The 14,151-nt window shown below is 34.2% G+C and overlaps 1 protein-coding gene across 1 annotated transcript; it reads right to left on the bottom strand.

Annotated features, from left to right (window-relative positions):
- Positions 1-7,924: 7,924 nt before the first annotated feature.
- LOC108914372 lies at positions 7,925-9,259 on the bottom strand (the record flags this gene model as incomplete). The annotated part of the gene is made up of 2 exons (XM_023456313.1): positions 8,962-9,259; positions 7,925-8,763 (listed from the first exon to the last, which is right to left on the bottom strand). Coding segments are annotated over exons 1-2 (1,137 nt in total), but the record flags the coding sequence as incomplete, so codon positions are not given.
- Between the last annotated feature and the right edge of the window lie 4,892 nt (positions 9,260-14,151).

Below are 14,151 nucleotides of genomic sequence, written 5' to 3'. Positions count from 1 at the left end.
TTAAGAGAAGACCAGGCAACGCCCTGGGGTATAGTGTTTATAGAAAAACAACTCACATGGACCTAAACGCATCCGACACACAGCAATGTACTCGTATTGTTAATTAGAGCTGGCAAAAACCGGAAAAAAGTGAAACCGGTTAACCGAGTTCCGTAAAAACCGATTTCAGATAAAACCGGTTAGTCGAATAGTTGCTAAAACCGGATATTCTAAAACCGGTTATTCGAATAATGGCCAAAACCGGATATCTGAAAATCGGTGCTTTGTAAAACTGACGAGATAGACGATGTTATTCACATATTTTAAATTTTAAAGTTAAATCTAATGTCAAAAGTTAAAATGTTAAAACAGTTGCACTTGTTACTATGATTTTTCAATTTATTATTTATATGAATTGATTTTTCGGTTTGGTGTGTAGTTATTGGCTATAAAGAAAGAATCCGATTATTCGGATGTGTGAATAGATTATCGAACAGTCGGTTATTTGAATAATTGGTTAATAATCGGATATTTGAAGAATCGAATAACCGGTTGTCGGGTTTTGTAAAAATCCGAATTATCCGAATCCGGTTAACCGACTAACCAAAAAACCGATTTCAGTTGCCAGCACTTTAATACTTTCAAACGCAGGCTAGTTACAAGCTAGAACACTTAGATGAAAAATTACAACACTAACGGTCGGTTCTTAGAAGAAATGGATATACGAACAGAATTATTGAGCGAGCCTACTGAAAGACACCTAAGGATAAGAAAAAAGGTGAGTATACGGCAACAAACTATCTGCCACACATACAAGGCTACACTGACAAGATCGCCCGAGTTTTAGGGAAGCACAAAATTAATACTATAAAGGAACACAAGTGTCACTTGAGGCAGAACAACGTGGTAAAATCAGCAGTTGTGGAACACCGGGCAGATACAGGTCACACGATAGACCTAACTAAAGTAGAATTTTAATGTGGAAGATAAGATTATAGCCAAGATCATGGATATAAATACAGAGCATTCAGAAATGAATACAAGCCAAGTGACCGCCGAGCGGGGCAACCAACATTTCACGGCTGGTACTGTCAAGTAAAAATCCCTAAATCTTAACGTCACCAATTTTAATGATTCGTTTACAATGAGCAATGAGATACCTACCGTTACGTCTACGTTTGGGATAAAGCGATCGTTGATTACTTGAATAAAATCTCCTTAAACATTACACCAATCACCAGCCGGTGAAACAGAATGCTGTGTTTTAACGTAATCTTGATCGTATTGTTTAAATCGTTTTTAATTTCACTCCCGAATGACATTATGTATCATTTCCATATTGAAATTATCCAGACTTAGTATTAGATAATGTTCTACACCAAATTTTGGATTGATTTGGTCAACTTGTTTGGAAAAAATAAACAAACACATACTTTTTACGAAAACTCTAACACCCTGTATATCGGAAAAGATTTCTTTCCGGGCAAAACTTTTTTTTATGTCCTATACCAAATTTGAATTGATTTGGTCAACCTGTTTGGAAGACATAAACAAACACATACTTTTTCCCAAAACTCTAACACTCTGTATATAGGAAAAGAATTATTTTTGGGCAAACGTACATGTGAACTTTTCGTCTTATCTTTTAGCGTAGTTACAATTTTTCTTAACACCCTGTATATATTTTTCTTCATAACAACTGTAAGCTAATTTGTAAAGTAATGCTACTGAGAACTAATGATAAACATATAACGCCGTGACAATATAAATGTCGAAGTTCATAAATCCAAGATCTCAACGTGGAGTTGATTCATGCCGCAGTTGCAGTACGTACCTCATAATTCTCAGTGACAGTGTCTCTCTAGTTATCCCGATTACTTTAATGTTGATCTACAAATAAGTTCACGGAATATACATACATTACAAGTATGTAGGGCACCGTATTCGAATCAACATTATTGTTCATACTGGCATCTCTTTATTTACAAAAATTTTGTTATACTGTTGGAAGATCGTAATAGAAAGACATATTGTAATAGAAAAACAGTAAAGTAAAGATTCTTTAGGAAGATTGAGATTTAGATAATGGTGTTTTATGTTAACTCTCATTTACATGAAATTTTTAAATTATTTAAAAAAATATAAATGTATATTAGATACATCCTAGTATTATTAGTAAGGAAATGTAAAAATGTTTAAAAAATTGGAAGAATTTATTAGAATAACTTATACAGGGTGATTTGCTAGTCTTACTGCAAACTCGCAATAAAAAGTGAATGGTTACTAAAAAATGTTATATAAACATAGGTCCAACATTTTCTTTTGTTTGTAGCTACTACTTTCAATTGCGTTATCAGTAACTTCGCACAATAATGGTAAAAAAATCTATACATATAATTTTCTGCTCTTAATTTATGTACATACCACAAGTGATCAAATTCCACAAAGCTGGTAGAAAGTTTTAACGTACCTACATTACGCCCAATACACTTTTTATGTCTTGGGATACTTGAAGAACGTTTTGAGAGGACAAGAGTTAGAAATAATGATTCCTGAGTGGAATATTCCTTTCAGATTTAGTAATAAAATCTATTGCACCCTATCTATGTTTTGTGTAAAACCATACTTATCGTATCAACTTCGACGTCACCTGTTACATGGGTGTTACACAATAATGAAAACGTAATATTGATAGTTGGTAGAAGAAAGCAAAACCAAACGATTAGGTGGGGAATTCTGGAAGGAAGCCTAAATAGTTGAAGATAGGCAGTTGAAGTGAGAACAGTGTGGAGATGGGTAGTGCGACGATCGGCGGGCAGTGTGGCAAAGTGGTGAAAAATTTTAAAGTGTTTAACCGGTATTAATTATTAGGGTAATTATTCTCTAAGTACTTTATTGTTAATTGTTCTATGTAATCTTATGATTGTGGTGAATATAGATGTTTCATGATAAGAATTCTGTTTATGTTTAGCCTTCATTGTTTTATGTTCAGGGGCGTATATTTTTCTAAGGTAAAATTGTTACAATTATTATTAAAGATTGCTCATTATTTATTACCTGTTAAAATATGTATATATTGTCGTGACTGCCCAGATATTGCAAAAACAACTCCTTTGTTTCACATTTAACTTGTTTTATCATGATTACGTTGTTCGAAAAACAAATAATAAAGCATTTCTTGTGCTCACTTTATGTCATACGCATATAAGAGCCTTGTTGAATTTACTAACATTTTCGCCCGTGAGGAATGAATCTGTAAAAAGAATAATTAAATACAAAAAAAGAATTGCTAAAACAGATCTTCCGAAATCTCAACTCATAGCTGGATTGCCTCCCGTATCGGACTGCAGTACCTTACCTATTATTATTATTATTATTATTATTATTGTTGTTGTTGTTATTATTATTCCCTTCCGGCCCTGCCAGCTAACTAACACCACTTCAGTTTTACTTGTAAGTGTGTATGTCTAATTCAAGTGAGGTGACATTTAGTGACACATTAAATGAGTCAAGTCTTATTTATCATTAGCAAAGGATCCTAATTTATGCCTTTTGTTGTCGGTTGTTTTGTATTTATATTTGGGTAGTTAGAGCAAAGATCGTGGGTTTCTCTGCCATGCTCTTTCTCCATAGGAGCTCTAGGTGAGCCTGGCACTCTCATTTTATGTTAAATGGTTGTTAATGTTTTTGTTGTTCATTCTATTTGTCACATGTTTAATTTGAAGACTGTTGTACGTAAATAATAAAGTTAGGTGTATTTACTCTGCTTTTGTTTTATAAAATTAAACCATACTTCTCCACTCTAAAGTTAGTAGCCAGCGCCTTTCCGTTAATTAAAAATAGATGTATACAACGTAGGTATTCCTCATGACGATCACATATTTTTTGGCCACAACTACGTTTATATCTTTGTTTTATCGAACTCAGGGTTGTTATACTACAGTTTTTTGTAAAAAACTTGTACCAATCGGTTATATCATAAAAAAAAGAAAAACTGTAGTAAAATGGATGCAGAAACCTTATACTGGAATTTCAAATAAATATTCAAAGCCAGATCAAAACTTCCATTTTTTCACCTTTCACCTAATTATCACATATTCTAATAGTACCAATTACGCGGGAGTGAAGTTCTGATTTTTATGATGTTTACTTGAGTATCCAAGTAGCGAAAACAGCTATAAAAATTCGGCGCAGCTAATGAAACAACTAAACCACAGTATAACATAGGTATTAAATAATTTTAAAAAAAAGTAAGTAAAGAAAATTAAACCACAGATATTTTATTTTCATTTTGGTGTGAAATTATTCTGTGACTTGTATATGAATTTTTTGTGAATTAATATTGTACACCACGATTAACTTTATCAAAAAAAAAACATCGACATCTAATAAATGTTCTATTTCAAACCGATTAAAAATACTGAAGTGTATGTAAAAGGATGTCTTTATAAATGCATACATTTGTAAAGCAAATTGACTCATTCATTTACTTCATTCAAAGTTAATTTAATACTGAATAATATTATCAAGTTTATTGTAGTAAAACGATTGCATGTAACATATCGTGTTTATCTTTTATTTCAGTTACTCTTCGTGACTGATTTTTGAAATGGTCGTTAAAAACCCGACATTCATTTTGGTGTTGGCTAACATTCTGAAAGTTATATTTTGTCAATATTTGTGCATTTAATCAGTTGCATCTTGTTTGACAAGAATGACGCTAGTTTTTAGCTGTATTCATTAAAATGAGGGCAGTATGAGCCCATTAAACCAATTTTCTTTGTGTTTGAATTCCCAATATTATGCCTGTTACGATTCGATAATAGTTAAATAATAGATTAAGAAAGAATATAGAAATTTGTAGTTGGTTTAGTTGGATGGGTCAAATAACAAGAATAAACTTGTTAAATGATAGTGATGTAAAATGGCAACTATTGCTCCTCGATGTTGTGGCCTTCTACTTACAGTACTATATAGGAAAATATAAGAGCATGTATGTGTATGTGCATAAATTTTCAGGTAGAAGAGGAACGGTTTTATAAACAATCGAAAAACTTATTAGGGGATCTGTTTCAGCAATTAGTGGAAGCGCTGCCAGTGCTACGTCTATTGGAAGAAAATATGTTGATTAGTCCTCCAGAAGTTGTGAATTTTAGAACGTAATAGGTTGTGTTTACAAAGCAAGGAATTTTTAGTATCAGTAATAGTCACAGTTGAAATCAAGAAAATCCAGACGTTTTCCGACCACTTCAATCACAACGAAAATTTCCAATAAATCTTTGGACTGTATAGTAATATGTACCTATATTAATATACGAATAATACTTAGGTCAAATTTTGCTTTAACATCTGTTATGATAATATGTATGTAATTGTCAAGTGAGGTTTAGTTAGGTCGAATTCAGATGCAGATACTTGTATGGGTGCGAGGAGTCTCTTACATTCAAAAGCAGAGATGGTGTGTATGCAGCATGGGGAAGATAGATAATCGTCATTTTTATAAATATTTTACCTTGTGCTTCTAGACATTGAAATTTAAATTAATTGTACCGCATGTAGGTACACGCAAAATATGATTTGGAGTATTTGGACAAACGGGAAGACACGTTACACAAAATTGTCTGTGACATGAAGAAAACAACATGGAAAAATCAATAGTTGTATATCATTCAAAGAGTATTTTGGACAAGACTCTGCAGGTAAATGACAGAAATCTGAATGAATCGAAATAATTTTCAAAAATCAAAGACCAAACGATATAGACCAATGACTACAAACCGTGTACCGAAACGCCATCGGTCAGCAAACACAGTCATACAGGGTGATTGTAAGTAATTGCGAAATATTTTAGGGAGTGGTTACCGAAGTTATTTTGTGAAAAAAAAAAAATATATAAACGTTGGTTGAAATATGTTTCCGAGATAGTAAGTGTATAAATTTTAATTTTTTATTTATTTTTATTATTTATAATTATTTCAGTTTTAAAAATATTGACACGAAATTTGAAAAACGCTTTGGAGTGATCCGAATATATCTACTTGCACCAGTGACGTTCGTGCGAGAATGTCACAACCCTTTTTAATAAAAAAAGTGGTACTTTACTAACATATTAATATTTTTTTAGAAATCCACCATCAATTCTGAATGAAATTGATCTTCTCAATTTTTTTCGTAGGATGGAATTGAGGAAAAAAAATAAAACATATGTTATTGCAAGTTGTGTATTTTTCATTTCAATTCAGTCATTATCCAGTAAGTTGCTGTCAATATTTCTAAATAAAATACAATCATCAAATTTCGAGTCAATATCTTTAAAATTCTGAAATAATTAATAAAAATAAATAAAAAAATAAAATTTAAACACTCTGTATCTCGAAAACGAAGCATATTTCGACCTAAGTTTATATGAACTTTTTTTCACAAAATAAGTTCGGCAACCACCTCTTAAAATATATCGCAATTATTTACAAACACCCTGTATGTAAATACCAGCTAGAGGACTTCACTCCAATTTCAAAATTTCTTCTGAAGAAAGAGAAGTCTGTTAAAACGTTAAGGAGTTTAAACCAACGCACAGTGGGAATAGGGTTGTTGACCAAAAAATAGATAATATAATTCTATACGTACCAACTAGTGCGTATACACAATTAGAGAATGAAAAATCCGTAAGAACAGTTTTAAAATAATTATTTGAAACTGATTTTTTATAACATTTCAAAACGGCTGTGACGTCATAAGCGGCACCTTGTAGTGAAATTATGTGTAAATGCTTGCGTAAAGAAAAAAATTGGAAGACGCTATGTCAACATTGTCAGTAGTGTCATAAATAAATTCATAAATGATTTCTACCACTAACTTGTCATATATTTAAAATTTAACTATACAGGCAGCTTCTTTTATATGTATAATATCTTTGACTCAACAAAAATTTTTATGTGGTTTGTTTTTATAGTGAACAACCCTGTTATTGGAACACATTCTACGCATCAGCATTAACACCAAAGATAATAATTCGGTATTTAAAAACAAAAAAATACAAAATTTCGTGTCTGAGGTTGATTAAATAACGAATATAATCATGCAGCTTCACAATACTTTTCATCCTTAAACCTGAACCCAAAAACATAACACAAATTTATCAAACCTAACCTCAAAGTAATACACTGACTTTCTAAATCTGTGGGTATAATTACTTGAAAACTATACTTTTGACCTCATAGGGTAATGTTGTATAAGAGTACGCACTTAGTGAAAATTCTAAAATAATTTCTCAGTTTTAGGCGAAGTGTAAATTTTTAAAATTTTATAATATAAAGTAGTCACAGCCAAACATGTTTTAAACATGTTATGCTACGCATGCTAATGTATAAGAGTACGCACTATATCTTTCTCTAAAATATGGTTGCACGTCATGTTATATTTGATTGTTTACTAATAAAATGAAAAGATTTCATATAGAAAACGTAAGTTTATTGAAAGTAATACAAAATTAAAAAATATTCCTTAAACGAAAATGAAAAACGTAGTATCTGCTTAAAGTCGTCACTCTGAACAATTAAAACAAACAAAGTCCCCCAATACATATGTGGTGCAAGATTCATGCCACCAACTGTTACACCAAGAACACATAATCCATTCATCATCAAAAGATTCTGAGTACAATTCTCCACATCCTGGGCAACGTTCATCCTTTTCGACACCTTTATTAATTTTCTTTTTTAACATTTTTGTTTTCTGAGATTTTGAGCCAGTAACAACTAGTTTTCTCTTTGCTGCTTCAATTTTTTTTCTTCCTTTCCTTTCTTAATACCGGCAAGTTCTTCTAGTTCATCCTTGATTTAGAGCGATTTGATTTTTCTTTTATTTGCGGCAAAGGTAAAAAAGCTGGGATCGACCGATTTAAAGCCTCTTTCTCAAAAGTAGACGAATTCTTTGATATAAGTACCCCTTTTTCACAGACTATATCAAGGCTGGCAATATCCAGCGGTGGAGGTGTTGCATGTATCGGAATACTCGTGGAAGGTTGGGGATCATCTATTTCCACCACGACTTCATCATTGAGCTGGCCATTCTCTGTATAATTGGGTGCGTCTGTCGTATTAATGGGTGCGTCTGGCGTAGTGATGAGTGCGTCTGTCACACAGGAAGGGGCAAAATCATCATCGTTAAACTGATCCGGATTATAGGGATATATTCCGGAAGCTCTGAATGAGTTTTCTGATTTTCCAATATTGGCGACGCTGGTGTAAGCTTGGTTAAATAGTCCGGCAACTTGCATCTGCGTTATTACCTTTCCAGGGTTACTTACCATCCACTTATCACATTCTCTACTGTAAGCACACTTTAATGGGCCAAAGAAACCAACATCCAGCGGTTGCATCTTGTGGGTTGCATGAGGTGGTAGGGAGAGTAAATCAATATGGTTATCCCTGCAGAAGTTTATTGCATCTAGATCACGGTGAGAGGAATGGTTGTCGAGGATCAACAGTACTTGATTTTCGGCACTAGGTTTGCTGTAGCTCTTGAAATGCCGCAACCACTGACAAAATAATTCTTTGTTTATAAACCCAGAGTCCGATATCATTTTACAGGTACCAGTAGGTGCATTTAAAAAGAGCTCATCTTTCATCCTTTTTCTGGGAAGTATCATAGCCGGAGGAATATATGTCCCCGTAACGCTAAAACAACATACCGCTGTAACGAGCTGTCCCCGATCTGCACTAGCTACTTTTCCGACCAGTTTTTTGCCTTTGCTGGATAAAACCTTTGGTAATTTATTAGGTACTGTGGATACCCCTGTTTCGTCCATGTTGTATATTGAATTTGGTAGGTAGTTTCTTTTTTCATAAAGGGTCTTAAGATTTTTAAAAAACCGATCTACCTGGCTTTTATTGAAACCCATTATTCGACCCATTGAACATTTTTCTGGCTGCCGAAGTACTATTTTGTGTCTTTGACAAAACCCTTTTACCCACGACTCACCTGCCATTTTTTTAATATTGCTGAACCTGTGCTGAAGTTTGTTAGCTTCGGCAAACTTATAAGCCGCTATTTTCAAATCTTTCTTGGTAATCCCATAAAATCTAAGATCCAGGTCCCTTACTTGTTGGGCTAAATCAGCCTCCATATCTAAAGGTATATCAGTTTTGAATCGTCCTAAGGAGCTGGGGATGGTTCCTGCTTTTAACCGTTTTCTTAGTGTTGTTTCATTTATTCCCATTTCCCTGGCTATACTTCTTTTACTAAAACCATCTGCAATTTTTTGCCTAATCTCTTCCATATTGCCTTCGGTGAAAACTAGCTTCCGCTCACTTTTTCTTTTGTGACGGCTCATATTTCAAATTTGTTAAACTGAAAAAAAAAACGTTGATTTCTATGCTATATTCACTAGAGCTTTATTACTTATAAGAGTACGCACTGCAAAGTCTAAGAGCACGCACGGCGTATTCTTATGCATTGCTTACTGCGTACTCTTGTGCATATGTTGATAATTTTAGATTTTGCTTAATATCTTCATTATTAACCTACTTCTTGATAAATTTTAGCCACACAAACAACAACAATATTTAAAAAAAAACATACAATAACGTTTACTAACCTGTAACGTTCGAAGGTACCTCACAAAATACTAATTATCAAGCACTAACAATTAGATCGCCAACCCATGCAAACACTTCTCGGCCATTTTTAAAACAGGTGTGTCGATAATGTAGATTTCTATTTTTGTATCCAGTGTCGTATGCTATTTGGAACATAACTGACTGCATAGACAATTTAATAGATGGCGATATGTATTAAAAATAAGCGTGCGTACTCTTATACTCATGCGTACTCTTATACAACATTACCCTAGACGGTGGCTAGTGTGTGGTGGAAATCCAACTAATGTAATGAAATTCTCTCTACATAAATTTACCACTTCCAAAGTAAGGTGACTTGCATGGTTGTCCATAAGTAACAGAATTCTGTTGTCCTCGCTAGGCCTTGTGTATCGAATGAAGTGTTCTAAATATTTAATGAAGTTATCAGAAGTCATCCAGCCGGATTCATGAGCCACACCGACAAAATCACTGGGGGCGTTCTTCATATAAGCTGGTTGCATTCTAATTCTCGGGAAAATTAAAAAAGGAGGCACAAAGTTCCCGCTTGCATTCATACTGCAGACAGCAGTAACATTGGTTCCTCGTTCAGCAGATGAAATTTTNTATTACTTATAAGAGTACGCACTGCAAAGTCTAAGAGCACGCACGGCGTATTCTTATGCATTGCTTACTGCGTACTCTTGTGCATATGTTGGTAATTTTAGATTTTGCTTAATATCTTCATTATTAACCTACTTCTTGCTAAATTTTAGCCACACAAACAACAACACATACAATAACGTTTACTAACCTGTAACGTTCGCAGGTACCTCACAAAATAGTAATTATCAAGCACCAACAATTAGATCGCCAACCCATGCAAACACTTTTCGGCCATTTTTAAAACAGGTGTGTCGATAATGTAGATTTCTATTTTTGTATCCACTGTCGTATGCTATTGGGAACATAACTAAACATAGACAATTTAATAGATGGCGATATGTATTAATAATAATAGTAATGTAATGTAATGTAATGTAATGTAATGTAATAGATGGCGATATGTATTAAAAATAAGCGTGCGTACTCTTATACTCATGCGTACTCTTATACAACATTACCCTATTTCCTAACAATAAAGCCATAAACCTACACTCATAAAAACCTCATCTCAAACCCTTCAAAACCTAATCTCAAACCTCCAAAATCCAACTTCAAATTATAAAAAGTTGAGTTGGAAATTCATAGAATGTACATGTTCTACACCAAAAAATAAAAGTCCTTGAAAACTATTTTCTGGAACTTATATTTTTTATTTATAACCCCTATTCTTAAATATCTAATGTCAAATCCAAGAAATCTGAGCCAGAAAGTCAAACGAAGGATACTTTCCAAATCAAAGAATGTAACTCCTTGAAAACTCTGTTTTGGAGCTGATATTTTGTACTTATGAACCCTCAAACCTATGCTATATGTCCATAATAACCTAANTTTGCTTATATCGTCCGGCATTCGATGGAAAAACCTAAAAGTCACAAAAATTGCGTTAAAATATAACTATGCGCGTTAAAATATAACTATGCAACAGTCAACCAATTTTACCTTATCAGGATAATTTCTTAAATATCTGCGAAGTGTTGGCTCTGGAAGATTATATTTTTTTGCAGTGGCATTAACGGACACATCATTGTTTTGTATTTCGTTTATAGCATTCTCCATACTTTCTTTGCTCCATGTTTGTCTGGCAGTTTTCCGAGCATAAACTCGACCCATCTTATAACCTAGACCACCAAACAATATTTGATTAATTAAAGTATTTGTTTCGAGTGTTGGGGTAAGATGACGAAGTTCGTCATCTTAGTCACTTTGTTGTTCGTCAACTTACCTCCAAACGACATTCGTAAACTTTTGTAAAATATTTATAAAAGGACATGCAAGCCAGTACTATTTGACCACAATATATTTAGAAGACCCTTTTCCAGAAACCCAAGACCTCTGAACAACGGTTTAATACTCACCAGTCAAAATTTATTCCTTATTTCGGTTACCCCAGAAATTATAACATCACGCACCAATATCACTTATCAGCGTCTAACCTCAAACTGCGCCACTTTGCCGCCGAGATTTCGAAGCTACCATACTGCGCAAGTCCGTAAGGGTGAAGCGTGGCGGTTTCTCGATTTTAAAACGTTTAATTTAGTAGCAATGTGCAATTCGTCACCTTACCTACTTCGTCATCTTAGGGCTCTTTCCCCTACTATTTAAGACTTACGTGGTATATACAAATAATAACAGACATGCAACATACTATGTGGGAAATATAGTTACGTAACACTTCATACAGCCATGGTATATACCAATGGGATATCCTGAACACCTACCATTGTATACATACATATACACGGTTCTGAATTTCACATAATCCATCTGCCTTTACGTGAGATTGACAAAGTAAGTCATAGAAATCAGTGCGATAGACAAGGACGGCTATAGTGAAAGTGTTTCAATATGTAAATAGTTACGGCCCACTCTGAACCAGCATTGGTTAAAATGGAAATATAAGGGCCAATAGGAGAGATCTCGCATCCTATTGGCCCGCACCTTTAAAATTTTATAAGCTTTCGCTATAGCCGTCCTTGTCTCTCGCACAGATTTCTATACTTCACTTTGTCGCTCTCATGTAAAGGCAGATGGACCATCATTCGTTGCCAGACGTGTGTACCATATGGGAAAAATGAAAGCTGGTGCCAAAAAATTTCCTCTTGCGCTCATAGAAGCCACAATAGTAACATTTAGTTCCTTTTCTGCACTCGTTAGCCCACCAACCTGCTTCTTGCCCTTCTGCGCGAGAACTTTTGATAACTTCTGGACGGTCGTCACACCAGTTTCGTCCACATTCCAAATGCGATTTGGAGTAAGTTTATATTTCACATAAATATTTTCAAGATTCTTGAAAAAACTTCGAACTACTTGTTTATTGAAACCTGTAGCTCTGGCATAGGATGTGGCTTCCGGTTTCCTCAAGGAAATATTTGTATGCCTACGTAAAAATCCGTAAATCCACTTCTTTGAAGCCATTTTAGTCTCTTTATTGAAATTATTGGCAATATTATTGACACTGGCGAAATCAAATGCTAACTTGCGAAGTTCTGTATAAGTGATGCCAAAAAACCGCTTTTCCATCTCGAGAATGTACTCCATAATTTCTAGCTCTTGTTCCTCCGAGAAGACCTGTCGAAATCGTCCACGATATTTTTCATCTTCTTTCACAATTTTGTTTTTATTTGTGATTCTTCTCTCCAGTGTACTTTTCGGCACATTGTATCTGTCTGCAGCCTGTCGAATAGATAACTCATGGTCTCTAACTTTCCGAACAGCCTCAAGCATGTCTTGAGTCGACCATTTTCCACAATCGGTTTTTCTTTTGTAATAACAATCTACTTTAGGCATCTGTAATTCAGAGACAAAAAGAAAACCTTTCTCACTGTATTGTAAAAAACAGTTTCTCAAGGTGGGACGTCCCAACTTGGGAATCGCTACCATGTCCCATCTTAAGAAATGTAGCCGTTTATAAACGTGACATAACCTTGCCACGACCTTACCCAAGGTCGCTCCTTGACCGATGTCTAAACAGTAGAGTGTAAGATTTTCTACCTCAGCTATCTGTAGATGGTAGGTTGTTTGGCCAAGTCAATGGAGATGGGGGGGGAGGGGGTTGATTGGAGTAGATAGTAGTATCTAGATAACTCGGTTGTTAAGGGCGCCAGACAAATTTTCCACCACCAATCACCTACTATAATTCCTACTACTTGATCAAGAAAACTTGTCAAACAAGATCAAACAACACACTCAATGACAAACATGATTTATTAATCCGCACTCTATTTAAGATTAGAACATAAGAAAACAGAAAATATAGATTGTCACTGTTGCCGTTGATAGAGCTAGTTCGCAATAGATAGTAATATAAATAAGGAAAAGGAAAAAAATTAAGGGCCTAAGGTTAAAGATGGGATTAGGCGAATAAAATAAACAATATGTCGTCAAGCGTCGCGTGAGCTCAGGCGCAGCACCGGCTTCGTATAAGCCCCGATAATGCAAGATAAATTCTTGCAAAAAAAAAATAAAATTTTCCTTTGGTCCACCTCGTGGGGATCTAATTATGACTAAAAGCCGCTAATCATGTAGTAGCTTGAACAAGGGAATAATTACCAGTATGGCAGTAGTGAACAATTTATATATCTTTAGACAAAAAAAAATTAAATGCTCTATATGAAAAATACTGATGGAATATCAATCAGAACATGTAAGTTCACAACTCCCACTTCTAAGTTTAGACGTAAACTTAATAATATAAAAACAAAACCCTAATGAATATTACCTTTGCCCACTTAACCTATTGTTAATTACTTCTATTTATAAAATAAATCTTAATAATAATGCTATACTAATTATTAACGTGTGTAGGAACAGCAGGAGAAAAAAATTACTTTTTTTATCACTTGCGTGCGTCCCCGTGGATGACACATCTGCAGATCCAGAGATCTTTCATAAGGTTTACTTCGCCGGATTAGATATCTTTCATAAGGTT

Source organism: Anoplophora glabripennis, unplaced genomic scaffold, assembly GCF_000390285.2.
Source record: "Anoplophora glabripennis isolate ALB-LARVAE unplaced genomic scaffold, Agla_2.0 scaffold1373, whole genome shotgun sequence".
In the NCBI taxonomy this organism is placed as follows: Eukaryota; Metazoa; Arthropoda; class Insecta; order Coleoptera; family Cerambycidae; genus Anoplophora; species Anoplophora glabripennis.
This window is presented reverse-complemented; position numbering and strand designations above follow the sequence as displayed.